The 15,021-nt window shown below is 56.8% G+C and overlaps 2 protein-coding genes across 14 annotated transcripts in view; one reads left to right on the top strand and one right to left on the bottom strand.

Moving 5' to 3' along the window:
* Positions 1 to 351: 351 nt before the first annotated feature.
* MRPS12 (mitochondrial ribosomal protein S12) lies at positions 352 to 2,263 on the top strand. Its single transcript, XM_053409810.1, has 2 exons — positions 352 to 443; positions 1,071 to 2,263. Exons 1-2 carry the CDS (start codon positions 395 to 397, stop codon positions 1,469 to 1,471), a joined length of 450 nt encoding a protein of 149 aa, XP_053265785.1. The 5' UTR covers positions 352 to 394; the 3' UTR covers positions 1,472 to 2,263.
* Positions 2,264 to 4,185: 1,922 nt separating this feature from the next.
* Positions 4,186 to 15,021, bottom strand: part of LOC128423991 (uncharacterized) — a 29,709-nt gene continuing 18,873 nt past the window's right edge. For 12 of the 13 annotated variants that reach the window (XM_053409716.1, XM_053409713.1, XM_053409707.1 and 9 more), the window contains 7 exons: positions 14,790 to 14,938; positions 13,485 to 13,605; positions 12,615 to 12,731; positions 9,961 to 10,059; positions 8,495 to 8,927; positions 6,570 to 7,441; positions 4,186 to 6,087 (listed from right to left, as the gene is read on the bottom strand). In XM_053409716.1, the coding sequence (XP_053265691.1) occupies positions 4,883 to 6,087; positions 6,570 to 7,441; positions 8,495 to 8,927; positions 9,961 to 10,059; positions 12,615 to 12,731; positions 13,485 to 13,605; positions 14,790 to 14,918 (2,976 nt within the window). In that variant the 5' untranslated portion in view covers positions 14,919 to 14,938 and the 3' untranslated portion in view covers positions 4,186 to 4,882. The remainder of the gene's footprint in view (positions 6,088 to 6,569; positions 7,442 to 8,494; positions 8,928 to 9,960; positions 10,060 to 12,614; positions 12,732 to 13,484; positions 13,606 to 14,789; positions 14,939 to 15,021) is intronic. The other variant, XM_053409708.1, reaches the window with a different exon arrangement.

Genomic DNA, 15,021 nt, shown 5'->3' on the forward strand with positions numbered 1-15,021 from the left:
GGCAATCTCATTGGGCGACAATCTAGAGCAGCTCGACTCCTCCCCGGGGCGTCACTGGGAGGGCGCCGCCTCCGTCGCCCAATGAGGAGAGAGGCGTGGCCCTCTCGCCCCGTCGCCCAATCGGAAGAGGAGCCGCTTGAGGGGCGGCGCCCTTGGCCAGTCGGAGGACGCGGCCTGTGCGCTTCCTTCCCCGCGCCAGGCTGCCTCCTCTCCCCGCTCGGACACGAAAGTTCTCAGGGCTGCCGCCAGGCCACGCCCCCGGAAGTCCGCCCCGCCGCCCCGCCCACCAATGCCACGTGACCCTGGATCATAGAGTTGGGCGGGATCCGGGGGTCTTCCTTCCTTCCTTCCTTCCGGTCCCTGTGAGCAGGCGAGAGCGGGGCGTCGGCGCAGGATGGCTCCGGCGGGGCTGCTGCGGGCGCTGGCGGCTCCTCTGCGCTGGGGTAGGTGGCCGCCGGGAGAGCCTCTTGCCCTGCCTCTCGGAGGGGGCCGGGAAGGGGGGCAGAGCCGGGGGCTCCCGAAGGGCCTTTGTGCGAGTGGGACCTCAGTCCCCCGCCTGCCCTGGGCGCCCTCTCAGATAAGGGGAGGAACCCGAGGAGAGCGCCCCATGCAGGCCAGCATCCTGTCCCCGCGGTCACCAACAGGGTGCGGGATCGGAGCACAAGGGCAGCGCTGTTTCCGAGCATGGAGGCAGAGCACAGCCACCATCGAGAGCCCTCCTCTCCTCCCCTGTAAATTTGTCTTAAGTTGGTGACCATCACTGCTTCCTGGAGGAGCAAGTTCCACAGTTTAGCTGCCCTGCGTCAAAAAAGTCTCCCTTTCATCTGTCCTGAATCTTCTAATGTGTAGCTTCATTGCATGTCCATGAGTTCCTAAGGAGAAAGAGAGACGCTTTTCTCCTTCCACTCTCTCCATGCCAGACGTAACTTTATCAACTTCTACCATGTTGCCTCTTACTCACCTAAGCCAAGAGGCCCCAATTGCCACAGCCTTTCTTTCTAGGAGGGTCTCTCCATCCCCTTGATCATTTGGGTGGCCCTTTCCTGACCCTTGTATTTTTCTTTTGCCAGGAGCAGCTGCCCTCCCTCGCAGCTTCATTCCGCCACCCTGGCCGGTGCTGCCACCCCCGAGCTGCCCTATGGCCACCCTCAACCAGATGCACCGCAAAGGCCGCCCCAAGCTGCCTCCGCCAAGGCCCGGCCCCACCAGTGGCTGCCCCCAGCTCAAAGGGGTGGTGCTGAAGACCATGATCCGAAAGCCCAAGAAGCCCAACTCAGCCAACCGCAAGTGCGCCCGTGTGCGGCTCAGCAACGGCAAGGAGGCCATCTGCTTCATCCCAGGCGAAGGGCACAACCTGCAGGAGCACAGCATCGTCCTGGTGGAGGGCGGGAGGACGCAGGACCTGCCAGGGGTCAAGCTCAAGGTCGTGCGGGGAAAGTATGACTGTGCCCATGTACAGAAGAAGAAGTGAGCCCAGACTGGGCCAGGCATGGAGCCAACTGGGCCTGCGCTTTCACGCGCAGCTTCCAGAAGCCTCTAGGGCTGTGGATTGCAGTGAAGGAGGCAGAGCAAAGGATCTCTCTCTGGGAGAAAACTCCCATTCCTGGAGACTTGGCTTGGAGGGTGCCTGGAACTCTTCCAGCTGGAATTTTTCAAGGCATTTGGCTGCCTCTTCCTTCTTATATGTATAGATGGCAGATGCAGCATGCCAAGAGAATGAGGAGGATTCCAGGGCATGGGGGGGGGAGGGGAGGTTTTGTGTTCCTAAATAAAGAGTGCCATGATAACTTCCCTGCCTCAGACTTTTGGAGAGATGGATTCAAAGCCGCGTGCTCCTCTCAGAGTGCTGCATTGCAGGGGGTTGGACCAGGTGCTGCCTTGGGTTCCTTCCAACTCTGCAATTCTACACTCAAGCTTGCCCTGGCCTGTTTCATACTCAGTCTCTCCTGTAGTTTCCCCAAATATTCTTTGATCTTATGACTGTCGGGGACATTCCCAGATAGCTTAATTTGGTTGGAATTATTTTTTGGGATAACCAGAAGGAAACTAGATCAGCGCGGTTCAGCATAGCTTCCCATTGATCTTTTGCTCCTTTGCAGTGGCAACTCTGGGCAAGGCCAGAGGCTTCCTGAGGTGGCGTGAAGTCTACCTTGGTTTCCTTTCTTCTAGGTCACAGCTAGATGTCTCTCTCCACCACCACAGCAGATGCAAGCTGCCTTCATATTCTGTGACTGTGTGTGTCAATAAAGGGAAACACACCAAACCATTAGTCTTCCTTCATTTCCTTTCCTTTCTCCCTTCTTTGCTGTCAACACCATACAATTATGAGACAAAACACAGAATAGGGATTGAAAACTGGACAATGTTAGTAAAATCCTTTATTCTCTTAACATTAGTCTTGCTGGATTCCAGACTGTCCATACTTATCATTTGATATGGGTGCTCATAAGAGAAGCTGTTTCTGATGCTTAGAGATCACCCTTTGTCAGGTTTAAGGATTGTGCACCATCTTCAGAAACAGGAGGCAAAAATTCTGTGGCAGAATCCCAGCCAGTTTTGCTTTAGTCTTAGGTATCCATCATTCACAGAAAGGTGTTGCTAGATGTCCCTGCAGAGTCTGCGCTGGCCCTTTCACTGTACCCACACATAGCTGTCAACATTTCCCTTTTTTAAAGGGAAATAAATTCCCTTATTCCGAATAGGATTCCTTGCAAGAAAAGGCAAATCTCTTTGGACAGAATGGCCACAGATACAGCAGCGACTCTTGCCCTTCTTGAAGCAGCCCGGTAATACTGATCTCAAATATTTGCTTGCTTGTTCTCTCCTTTATTTATTAGATTTTATACCTAGATACTGTAGTTCCCCTCAAAACCTTGACCTGGCTAGCTATGATTTTGCCTCACTGTGTGTGCCTAGAGGGCTGGCAACTGCTGTTACGGTGGCATTCTACTAGGGAGAGCTCGAAGCACTGGTTGTGGAAAGTTAATGGCAGCATGGATGCAAGCCCCTCTGTGCTTAGCTGCTGAGAAGGTGCTTTGCCTCAATGTTCAGCAGTAGAGAAATTGCACCCACCTCAATGGTTATAGCTACCCAAGTGCAGTAACGGTACACCAGTGAGAGATTTTCTTGCTGCAACAAAGGTCTTGCCGCAGTGCCTTCAAGGACCATTCAGGGGCAAGATGCATGCAGAGTGGGGATGTTCGCTGATGCAACAGGATGTGCCTGTCCTCGTTGCTGGTTAGACGAGCGTTGGATCAGCTGCTCTCTGCCCAACCAGACCCAAAGACCAGTCACTTGTTTGGCCAAAGCCAGAATGATAGAGCAAGGTCTCTCTTCCCCAAGTCAGGCTGAGGAGGCAGAAATTGGTCTCTTCTACCTGACTTGCAACTCTCCCTTCCTGGAGCACCTGCTGCTGCCGCCGCTGCAGCAAGCGCCTCCTCCAGTGCCCCATTGCAGGACTTCTCTGAGACAGGTTGAAAAACACTCCTGGAGGTGTAAGGAATAATTGTAATTGCTGAGGGGAAGACACCCCTCACGTGCACAGAGGCACTCTGAGTATAAAGAATGGGCAGAAATCACAGAAATTAACAGGAGGACAAGTTGGCTGCACTGATGGGCAACAGGGAGATGAGCCCTCCTAACTATGGTGCTCCAGTTTCCCTCAAATGTGAGAATCAAGGTGCCTAACCAGTGGCTCTCCTCAGTTCAAACACTGTGGCTGATGATCCAGGATGATGGGAATTGTCGTCTGGTGATCCACTGGTTCTCCACCCCTGCTCTAGAAAATGTGCAGTGGGCTTTGGGGGCAGACCTCTGGGCAAGAGAGCTTGGCAAACTCTGGCATGGGTGCACCATGGAACTGAAGCAGCAGAACCACTCGTCGCTGAGGACAACCACAGGCCTGGGCTTTGGGGAGGAGGGGGCAACAAGGGTCTTCCTGGGTGGAGAGGGGCTCCCCACAGGGCTCAGGGGCAGAAGAGGACATACAGCACTGGGGCAAGAGTTCCCAGCCTGAGCTAGGAGGGCGAGTCGTTTTATGGGGCGGGACTTAATTTTTGCACATTTCTTCAGGGAGCGGTCTTAAGAATATATTTCTGGGCATGAAGAATTCAAATTTCTTAAGTTTGTGACTAGATAATGTTTAGCTTGGCAAATCTACATTTGATGAAAAAGCACATCAACTGCTTTCGGAAAACCAAATAATTTTAATTTTACCTTTTGAAAGTGTCAGGTAATGCTAAAAATGAAAAGTATTAATAAATAAAAGTAAAAATATTAATGTAAAATATAACTGCAGTCATTTTTAATGATGTCCATGCCATCTTACACACAGTTTACTTACCAAGCAAAACTAAGTTATATTAATTTAACCAAGAAATCTTTTGAATTCCCAAGTCATTACACCTTTGTTGTAAAAATCAGCACACCCTACTGAACTTGTCCCTTCACTGCGCTCCCCCCCAGCCCTTGTGCTCATTCACATCCTGCACCAAGCTCTCTTTTGCAAAGGGAACTGGGGGCTCCCTGCCCCCCCCCGCATCCTGCCAGCCTCATTCATGACTGGGGAAACCTGAGAAATTTCACATTTAAGACACGCCCACCAAAGTCCTTTCAAGAAGAACAAGGATTTATTGAGGTCCAGGGTGAAAACTTCCTACTAAGCCAATTTTTATAAAAGGTTTATAAAAGGTCAAAACAGTGCAACCGGTAAGCAGGGGGACTTCACCGAGGGGGACCCCTGGATGCTGCCCCCCTGGGAAGTCATGGAAGAGAATTGTAACCTGAGTTAGCCTGAGTTCCTGTCCCCCCTTCTTGGCAGCACCCACAGGGTGGGGTGGGGAAGGGGGTGTCCTCGCACAACACACACAACGCACAGCGCCCCTCAGAGCTCCTCCGCCTGCTGCCTCTTCTCGAAGAATGCGCAGTAGGCCTCGCGGACACCGTGAGCCTCCCCGGCCCCTTCTTCCGCGTCCGAGAAGGCGTCCGCGTGACCCTCAGCCGAGGGCAGGTCGGCGTAGTCCATGCCTTCCTCCCAACCCTCCTGCATGGCCTCGTTGCGGCTCTCGCAGATGTTGTGCAGGATGCAGCAGGCGACGATGACCAGCGGGACGTTCTTCTCGGCCACGTCCAGGCGCTTGAGGAGGCAGCGCCAGCGGCCCTTGAGCCGCTCAAAGGCGTAGCTGACGGCCATGCGGCACTTGCCCAGCAAGAGGTTGAAGCGCTGGCGGGGGCCCTCTGGGGCCTCTGGGTAGGGCTTCATCAGCCACGGCCGCAGGGGGCAGGCAGGACCCCCCAGCAGGACGGGGCCCACGGCCACACCCTCGATCTCCGTGGTGGTCTGGGGGCCAAAGGTGCCCTTCTCCATGCGCTCGAAGAGCGGGGAGCCCCACAGCCGGCCCGAGTCCTGCAGGCCGCCCGACCAGCCGGCGTAGACGTCCATGAAGCGCCCTGCGCTGTCGACCAGGGCCTGCAGCACCATGGAGACCAGCCCCTTGCCGTTGATGTAGGCCGAGGCGCCGTGGGGCGAGCACAGGATGGGGATGTGGGTCTCGTCCACGGCACCAATGCAGTTGGGGAAGCCAAGCTGCTCAAAGCCCTCCATGACGGCCTGGGCGTCCCCCAGGTGGACCACGTGCCGCAGCAGGACGTCGTGGATGGCCTCGCACACCTCCATGACAATGACCGAGGCGGTCGACACGCCCACGCCAAACTGGTTGGCCACCGAGCGGTAGCTGTCCGAGGTGGCCAGCTTCCAGAGCGTGAGGGCCACGCGCTTGTCGACGGGGATGGCGGCCCGCATGTTGGTGTCCTCGCGCTGCAGCACCGGCCGCAGCCTCTCCACCAGCTCCAGCACCGCCTCCCGCGACATGCGGAAGTAGCGCACCCACTCGCCGTCATCGGCCGGCCCGGCCACCAGGTTGTCCCACCAGTCCGTCTTCTGCGTCTTGCTCCACACCGTCCGGTCGTTGGGGCGGTAGCTGGCCCCCAGCAGCACCCGTGCCATGGCGGCCCGCTGCCTCCTGCGGCGCAAGCGGAGGTCACGCATCCGCTTGGCAGAGGAGCTGGGGGCCTTCCCAGGGTGCCAGGCTGACGGGGGTGGAAGGAAGAAAAAGAGAGGCGTGAGTTGCTTTCTAAATACAGTGGTACCTCGGGTTACAGACGCTTCAGGTTACAGACTCCGCTAGCCCAGAAATAGTACCTTGGGCTAAGAACTTTGCTTCAGGATGAGAACAGAAATTGTGCAGTGGCAGCAGGAGGCCCCATTAGCTAAAGTGGTGCTTCAGGTTAAGAAGTGAAATAAAAACATAAACATATAATCCCCTTTGACTCCCCCCCCCCAGTTGTGGATCTTAATATAATGATTTTCCCCTCTGCTCTAATTTTGTTAGTTTAGCGTATGATAGAGGTTTTCCGGTTGTTTACTGGTCCTGCTTATACGATTTTGCAGTTTTTGTATATTGTGCTTCTGTGTTTATTTTTACCACTTTGCTCTGGGGTGGAAAACGCTCAATGAAGGGCAGGCTGTAAATGCTGTGAAGGAATAAATATACCAATAAGCAAATACTCACGCTGGGCGCTTCCTGGGGCTGCCACGCCAGCGGGGTTCTCCGTAGTAGTCATGCTGGCGATCTCTGACCAGAGGCTGCTGGTGGCTGAAAGCCCATTGATGGGGCTCAGCACCAGGTCCTGGCTCTGGAGGCGAGCGGCTGCCCGGCAGGACTCCACGGCAGGGGAGGCGTCTGGGTCCTGTGGCCGCAGGGAGAAGTCTGCCAGTCGCAGGGCGGGCGAGTCCTCGTCTTGCCCCTCCAGCGGGCAGCCGGGCAGCCCCACAGCGTTGGCCGGGGGGTCCTGGTCGGGCGGCGGCAGCTGGTAGCCAGGGAGGCCGGCCCCCTGGCGATACTGGCTTGTGAAGCGGCTCTGCAGGTGGAAGTCGGGGAGCGCCAGGGCATGGAGGTATGGATCCTGCTCCTGCAGCGTCAGGTCCCGCAAGTTGGGGTGCTGGGCAGGCAGGGCAAGCAGGAAGGGGGCATCTCCCCCCTGGGGCTCCTCCCTGCGCCCCCTGCCCTTGCGCCCCCTCTGCTTGGTCCTGTTGACGCACACCTTGGGCACCACCAGCCCCCGGCTCATCAGCAGGAAGCGGTCCAGGAGGGCAAAGAAGGGCATGGTCTGGCGCGCCCGGTTGGAGTGCAGGTTCCCGTCCTGGATCTCCTTGAACCCCCTGCGCAGGTCCTTGGCCCGCTGGCGGCACTGCTCCAGGTTGCGGTGGAAGCCCATCTTCCGCATCTTGTCCGACAGCCGCTTGTACTGCACCTCGTTGCGATAGTTGTCAAAGAGTGCCGTCTGGACACGGTCGTCCCCCCACAGCTCCACAAAGGCCTTGGTCTCCGAGGTGGTCCAGTGGGCGGCCCGCTGGCGGACCTGCTCCATCGCGCGCTGGCGGCTGAGGGATGAAAAGGAGAGGGGGCAGTGAGGCAGAATGAAGGGGCTGGAAGGGACCTCAGGGTCATCCAGGCCAACCCCCGGCAATGCGGGAATCTCAGCTCAAGCATCCCTGACAGGTGGACAGCCAACCTCTGTTGAAAGACCTCCAAGGAAGGAGGGCCCACCATCTCATAAGGGAGACCCTTCCACTGTGGCACAGAGCTTACCCTCCGAGAGCTTATTCCTGATATTTAGTCAGAATATCCTTTCTTGTAACTTGAATCCATTGGTTTGGATCCTGCCCTCCAGAGCAGGAGAAAACAAGCTTGCGCCTTCTTCCCTGTGACAGCCATGGAGATATTTGAATATGGCTCTCCCCAGGGGGCTAGATAACCCTGGGGTCCCTTCCAGCTCTAAGATTCTATATCTCCTCTCACTCCTCTTTTCCAGGCTAAACATCCCCAGCTCCTTCAATTGCTCCTCATAAGGCTTGGCTTCTAGACCCCTGATCGTCTTGGTTGCTCTCCTCTGCCCACATTCCAGCTTGTCAACATCCTTTTTAAATTGTGGCACCCAGAACTGGACACAGTATTCCAGGTGTTTGTCTGACCAAGGCAGAAGAGGGGGGACGGACTATGACTTCCCTTGATCTGGACACTAGACATCTGTGGATGCAGCCCAAAATAGCATTAGGGTTTCTTTTTGCTGCTGCCTCACACTGTGGACTCCTGTGAAGCTTGTGGTCCACCAAGACCCCTAGATCCTTTTCACATGTACTGCTAGTAAGCCAGGTGTCCTCCATCCTATATTTGCGCATCTGGTTCTTCATTCCTAAGTGCAGAACCTGACATTTGTCGTTTCTGAAATTCAATCTTGTTAGTTTTGGCCCTTGGATGGAGGAGGGCTGCGAAGAGAATGACTAAAGGCAGGAACTTTGAAGCCACCCTCCAAGTGCAGGAGCTTTTTATTTTAAAAACCCAAAAGATGAATTTCTCAGGCCAGAGACACCCAGAGCTGATCCCTGACTCCGTGACTATGGAGAATCCCTTCCCGCCAGTCCCAGACTCCTCACCTGTAGAAGGTGGCATCCAGCTGTCCCAAGGGGGGGCAGCCCTCCTGCACGTCTGGCTTCTGGTCTCTGGCCAGGAGGGCGGCGATCTTGCAGCTGCAGCCAAAGCACTTGAAAAGCTTCCCCAGGGCCAGCTGGGCGTGGATCCGGGCCGCCTCCTGCTCCTCATAGACAAAGTTGCTCTTGCAGTCGATGCAGGTGAAGACCCGCTCCAGGCAGTGGGTGCTCTGGTGGGCGGCCAGGCTGCTGTCGCTGCCAAAGAACTTTCCGCACTGCGGGCAGGGCAGCGCTCGCTCGCCAAAGTGGGTGCGCAGGACGTGGGAAATCAGGGCGTCCCGCTGGGGGAAAGTGCGGCCGCAGTCCTCGCAGCGGTGGGTGGCCGGCCCCTGGGGGCCCCCCCGCTGCTCCTCACACTTGATGTGGGGCTTGGCGTCAGCTGGGGAAGGAGAACAGAGGAGAAAGGGAAGGTCAATACAGGTGAGAGACAGGAGTGCCAGCCATGGCCCCGCCTTGCCCCCACCTGCCCAGGACCCTTCAAGCCAGGAGCTGAATGATCTGTGGCCCTTGGGGAAGGAAAACAGATGTATTTTAATACTTTTGAAACAAGATTTAGCGTGATTTCTGTTCTGTTTGCATCAGTATCTTTGTAGTTGTGTTTGCATTGTCTGCTTTGCCCCAGGGTGTCGTTTTAGGCCAACAAATGAATAGGGACATGGCACAACGTCTAGATGCCAGGGCTAGAAAAGAGGGTGGACCCCAAGCTGGGAAGCTCAAGGTTCCCCAGCAAAAAAACAGACAGGTGGGGGGGGGGGCTGGGGGAAGAAATAAAAGGCAACCTTCCTCTATAAGTGTTGGCTTTTGCACGTCGCCCAGTGACCGCAACCTCTGTGAAAATCTACTCTGCCCATTTCGGACCACCCCGTTTCAAGTCACAAAGGGGCACAAGCAGCCTTGCTCTGGAGGGAGGCCGAGACCCTCTGTGTCCCTGGAGAAACTCATCTGCAACCCAAGTAGGCCCCCCCCCCATTTGCAGAGAGCTCCCCCTTGGGCTCCTGTGCCCCTCCCCCACCCCTCAGGTTCCCTTTCTGGCCAGCCTGATTCACCCAGCGCCACCCCCTCCCAGGAGGGCAGGGAGACACCCCAGGGTGGAGAGGGGGCACATGCCCCATACCATCCAGCGGCACGCCTTGTACCGAGTCAGATGCTTGGCCCATCTAGCCAGGATGGCCTGCACTGACCGGCAGCAAAGGCTCTCCAGGGCTTCAGCAGGGCCTCTCCCAGCCCTTCCTGGAGATGCCAGCGGGACTTGAACCCGGGACCTTCTTCCTGCAAGGCAGGGCCTCTGCCACTAAGCCTTCCCACGGGGGCCACCAAGTCCCAGCACAGTCCCAGTGAGGCCCCAGAGCTGCAACAGGCCTCCTGGCACCACCACTGCATGCTGCCTTGGAAAGCCTTCTGGTGCCTCTCACCCAGAGCGTCCCTCTTGGCTTTTTCGGGCTGAGTCTTGCTGCAGGGATGCTCCGCGCCTGGTCCTCTCCTGACCTCCAGCTGCCGCTTAGCCCCAGAAGCTGCACCCAGAGGAGAGAGTGGGAGAGGGAAGGAGAACGTCAGGAGCTCAAGGGAACCTTGGAAGGTAGAGTCAAATTGCAGCTACCTGTTTTTAAGAACTAGGGATTGAAAGAGGATTCCTAGAGCTACTATTAGCGTCCCTTAACAACTTGGGACTCGTCTCCCTAGGAGATCGCCTGACCCCACAGGTGCCACTTGGATCAGAGGAACTGGCACAGTTCCAGGTGCCACCGAAGACCTGTTCCGCATCTGTCAGAACTTGATTGTCTAGTGCGGCAGGAGCTGCCCTTTGGAACTCCCTGCCTATTGACACTGGGCAGGTACTTGCCTTTTCCCCTTTCAGAACCTGCTAAAAAACATTCCTGTTTAGACAAGCCAACCAGGTGCTTAGAATGCTGGCGTGAGTTTTAATTCTGCTTTTAGTCTAGTGTTATTTTCCCTTTTCAAACGTCTTAAATTATTGTTAATTTTTCTTCACGGTCATTTTATGGGCTTAACTTTTTTGTAAACTGCTTTGAAGTTTGCTTGCTTGCTTGCTTACAATCAAGTTGTGTCTAAATTGAATGCTGGAGGAGTGAACCCCAAGGTCTGCGAGGGGAGGGAGTGCCTTTGCCACTGCAGGGGGCTGGGGGCAAGTCCTACCGCTGCCAGCTAGAGCCACCTTTGGGGGGGCGTATAAGGGAAGCAGGAGAGAGTCACCCCCAAGGCACACAGGACAGGCCGCTGTGCTTGGAGGGAAGCCCTAACTCCCTGACGGAGCACTTGCTCTGGGCGTAAAAGGTCCCGTTAAACCCCCGGAGGCCTCTCCAGAAAAGGCTGAGGAAACACCCCACCCCGAGCCAGAAACCCTGGAGAGGCATTGCTGGTGCAATCTGGGTGTATGTGCAAAATGGCCCTGGCTGCTGGGTCTGGGGCTTGAGTTGCTCTTCCCCAAAATACTACTACTACTACTAATAATTTATTTACACCCTGCCCATCTGGCTGGGTTTCCCCAGCCACTCTGGGCGGCTTCCAACAAAACACTAAAATACAATAACCTGATAAACATTAAAAGCTTCCCTAAACAGGGCTGCCTTCAGATGTCTTCTAAAAGTTAGGTAGTTATTGTTCTCTTTGACATCTGAAGGGAGGGTGTTCCACAGGGCGGGTGCCACTACCAAGAAGGCCCTCTGCCTGGTTCCCTATAACCTCACTTCTCGCAGCAAGGGAACCGCCAGAAGGCCCTCGGATCTGGACCTCAGTGTCCACGCTGAATGATGGGAGTGGAGACGCTGCTTCAGATATACTGGACCAAGGCTGTTTAGGGCTTTCAAGGTCAGCACCTTTGAATTGTGCTCGGAAACGTACTGGGAGCCAATGTAGGTCTTTCAAGACTGGTGTTATGTGGTCTCGGCGGCCGCTCCCAGTCACCAGTCTAGCTGCCACGTTCTGGATTAGTTGTAGTTTCCGGGTCACCTTCAAAGGTAGCCCCACGTATATTGCATTGCAGTAGTCCAAGTGGGAGATAACCAGAGCATGCACCACTCTGGCAAGCCAGTCTGCGGGCAGGGAGGGTCTCATCCTGCGTACCAGGTGGAGCTGGCAGACAGCTGCCCTGGACACAGAATTGACCTGCGCCTCCATGGACAGCTGTGAGTCCAGAATGACTCCCAGGCTGCGCACCTGGTGCTTCAGGGGCACAGTTACCCCATTCAGGACCAGGGAGTCCTCACACCCACCCGTCTCCTGTCCCCTAAGAACAGCACTTCTGTCTTGTCAGGATTCAACCTCAATCTGTTAGCCGCCATCCATCCTCCAACCGCCTCCAGACATCTCGTTTGTGTTCAGGATGGCGGTTGGGGGGGGGGGGAGGCTGTCTGAAGCAGCTCAAGGCCACAGGCTCTGGCACGATCCGTCCTCCCTCCCTTTCTGCCAAGAAGGTGTGTTTGTGCATTGGTGGGTCTAAAGCCAAGGCGGCCGTCAGCACTGCGTGTGGAGTATGGCATATCGAGCCAGATCCCGCTGTGTTTCTGGATCTCTTGCTCGGTTGCTGCAAGGAAGAAGAAACTCCGAAGCTCAGCCGGACATCACTGATGGGCACGACAGCCAAACGCTGCCAGGGACTGCTGCCAGCCAGTGCAGGCAATCCTAAGCTCCAAAGGCCAACGCAAAGCAGCTTTCTCTGCTCCCTGCTGGTCCTGGATAAGAGGCCACACCTCAGGGGTGGAGTAACCCTGGGGGTAAGACCCCCCCAGACTCCATGCCACCCCCTGACTTGCCTGCCTGTCAATGGGCTTCTCCTGCAGATGCACAAAGCAGACAGGAGCTCCAGAAAAGGATTCGCACTCGCTGCTCTCCATAGTCAGCCCAGAGCAGCCCAACCCACATGCGCACCAGGATCTGTCTCCTTCAGGTCGCCAACTGACGCCAACTGAGAGGCATCGGGTTCAGCAGTGGCCACATTTGCTGCTCACAAAGTTGCAGAGTTTGAAGGGACCCCCAAGGGTCATCCAGCCCAACCCCCTTAAAGGCAGGACTCAGTCAGGACCGTCACCCCTTGAGGGGCCTCACTCACCTGGGCTGGGCACTCGGGGAGCCTCTTCCGGCTTTTCCTCCATGGGGGCCTCAGAAGGAGGGGCCTCCCCTCGCTCCATCCGGCCCAAGACCTCTGGCTCGGGGTCACGGGCAGGAGCTGCGTGCGAGGAGAGAAAGTGGAAAAGTCACCACCTGCGGGAAAGACTTGGGCGCCCCAAGGGGGAGCCAAGGGCCTGAAGGGGGCAGATGTGGGGCGGATGTGGCAGGTCTGGAGGAGCAAGAAAGCAGGGGGAGGGCCCCTAACTGCTCTCCCCAGGAGATCTGCCTCAGGCCTTCCTGGCCACGGAGAAAGAGTTTGGACGCAGAAGCAGAGTCGGAAGGGGTCGCCAAGGGACATCTAGTCCAGCCCCCTGCAATGGAGGTCGGCCGCCACCCTGAGAGGGGACTCTTGCCCAAGAGGAGGAAGAGGAGCCTGGTGGCTGGATCAGAGCAGGGCCCCATCCAGCCCAGCCCCTGGGTCTCAGAGAGCAGGGCCCAGCCAGCAAAGCGTGAAGGCCACAGCCCTCCTCGCATCTCCCAGCACCCGGCACTCCCAGGAAGACTGCCGTGGGACATGGAGGCTCCACCTAATGGTCGCGGCTGGGGAGGCCATGTGACTCAGCCCCCTTTGAAGCCGCCACGTTGCATGGCAGCCCTCAGAGACGCTGCCCAAGTCAGGCCAGGCTTAGCTGGAGAGGCCTCAGGGGGAGGCTGGAAGGGGAAGGGAGGACACAGAGCCTTCAGCTGAAAACTTGTCTGATTTGACTTGAAGGGTCCGCCATCACCCCCACCCCACCTTCCGGGGTGTCCTGGGGCCAGCGGCTGCGACCCTCCCCCCCTCCCCAGGGGGCTGTCCGAGGGGGACCCTCACCCAGCGAGGCCACCAGGTGGTGGTTCTCCTTCATCACGTCCCAGTAGAGGGCCTTCTGCCAGGCCGTCAGCTGGGCCCACTCTTCAGGCGAGAAGTAGACAGCCACGTCCTCAAATGTCACCTGGAAGGAAAGCAGGCCGCATTCTGCTCGGTGTCAAGGGAGCCAGCACCCTTTGCCCATCCCCTGAAAATCAGCCTCTTCCAGAGGAGGGGGGAGAACGTGGCAGCTCAGAGCTTGGGCTGAGCGTCCCCAAACATCCGGAGCGAGGCAGAACGCACTGAGAGAGGGGTCGTCCCCCCCAGGGGAGGAAGCGCAGCAGCAGGACAGCCAAGGCAGCTCTCCTGCAAAGACCCCACGCCAACAGGGGAGGGCGCCGTGCACAAAAAGAGAAAGGCACAGAGAAGTTCCATCTGCCCAGGTGCCGGCTGTGGGAGAGGCCAGCAGCCCCAGTCCTGCTCAGGAGGAAGCTCCCTGCGTCCCCAGCAGTGCCTCCCGCTCTGCCCTGCCCTGGATGGAAGAGCAAGAGACAGGGCTGCAGGATCAGGCCAAAGGGAGCCCCTCTAGTCAGCCTCCTGTTCTCAGCAGGAAAAACTCCCCAAAGAACCTAGGAGTCCAGATAGACTGGACCTGGAGGCTCCATAAGAAGAGAGGAAGAGTTCTGCTGAGTCAGGCCAGCAGCAGGTCTAGTCCAGGATTCTGTTCTCACAGGGGCCGACCGGGGGCCCATTATGGGAAACCCACAAGAGTCTCCTTCTCCCCTCCGGTGGCTTCCAGCAACTGGCAAGGGAGTGTTGTTGTTGTTTAGTCCTTCAGTCGTGTCCAACTCTTCATGACCAGAGCACGCCAGGCACTTCTGTCTTCCACTGCCTCCCTCATGCTGGTAGCTTCGAGACCACTGTCCAACCATCTCGTCCTCTGTCGTCCCCTTCTCCTTGTGCCCTCCATCTTTCCCAACATCAGGGTCTTTTCCAGGGAGTCTTCTCTTCTCACGAGGTGGCCAAAGTACTGGAGCCTCAGCTTCACGATCTGTCCTTCCAGTGAGCACTCAGGGCTGATTTCCTTCCGAATGGAGAGGTTGGATCTTCTTGCAGTCCATGGGACTCTCAAGAGTCTCCTCCAGCACCAGAATTCAAAAGCATCATAGAATCATAGAATCATAGAGTTGGAAGAGACCACAAGGGCCATCGAGTCCAACCCCCTGCCAAATTCTTTGGCGATCAGCCTTCTTGATGGTCAGCTCTCACTTCCATACAAAGGATATCTCTTGCTTATTCCCCCTCCCACTGCCCACTCCCTCTGCTCACCTGAGCGGCCCGCGGGGGGCTCTGGGCCGCCTGCTCCTGCTCCAGGAGCTCCAGGACTCGTTGGCGCCAGCACTCCCAGGTGCAGAGGCCCCGCCAGGCGCCAGGCGGCTCTGGAGGGCGGGGGGACATCCAGGGGGGGCCTTTGCAGCCTAGAGAGCAAGCAGAGATAGGGTTGAGCAAAACAGTTGTTGAGCTTTTTGTGTGCAAAACCAACACTGCCAACTTTGGATTT

Source organism: Podarcis raffonei, chromosome 12 (assembly GCF_027172205.1).
Source record: "Podarcis raffonei isolate rPodRaf1 chromosome 12, rPodRaf1.pri, whole genome shotgun sequence".
Taxonomy (NCBI): Eukaryota; Metazoa; Chordata; class Lepidosauria; order Squamata; family Lacertidae; genus Podarcis; species Podarcis raffonei.

What these genes read in the sequence shown, in the direction of transcription:
- MRPS12 (XM_053409810.1), top strand. Translation starts at nt 395, where the DNA reads ATGGCTCCGGCGGGGCTGCTGCGGGCGCTGGCGGCTCCTCTGCGCTGG. An exon ending in GGCGGCTCCTCTGCGCTGGG is followed by an intron (nt 444 to 1,070) that starts GTAGGTGGCCGC and finishes TTCTTTTGCCAG; the next exon opens with GAGCAGCTGCCCTCCCTCGC.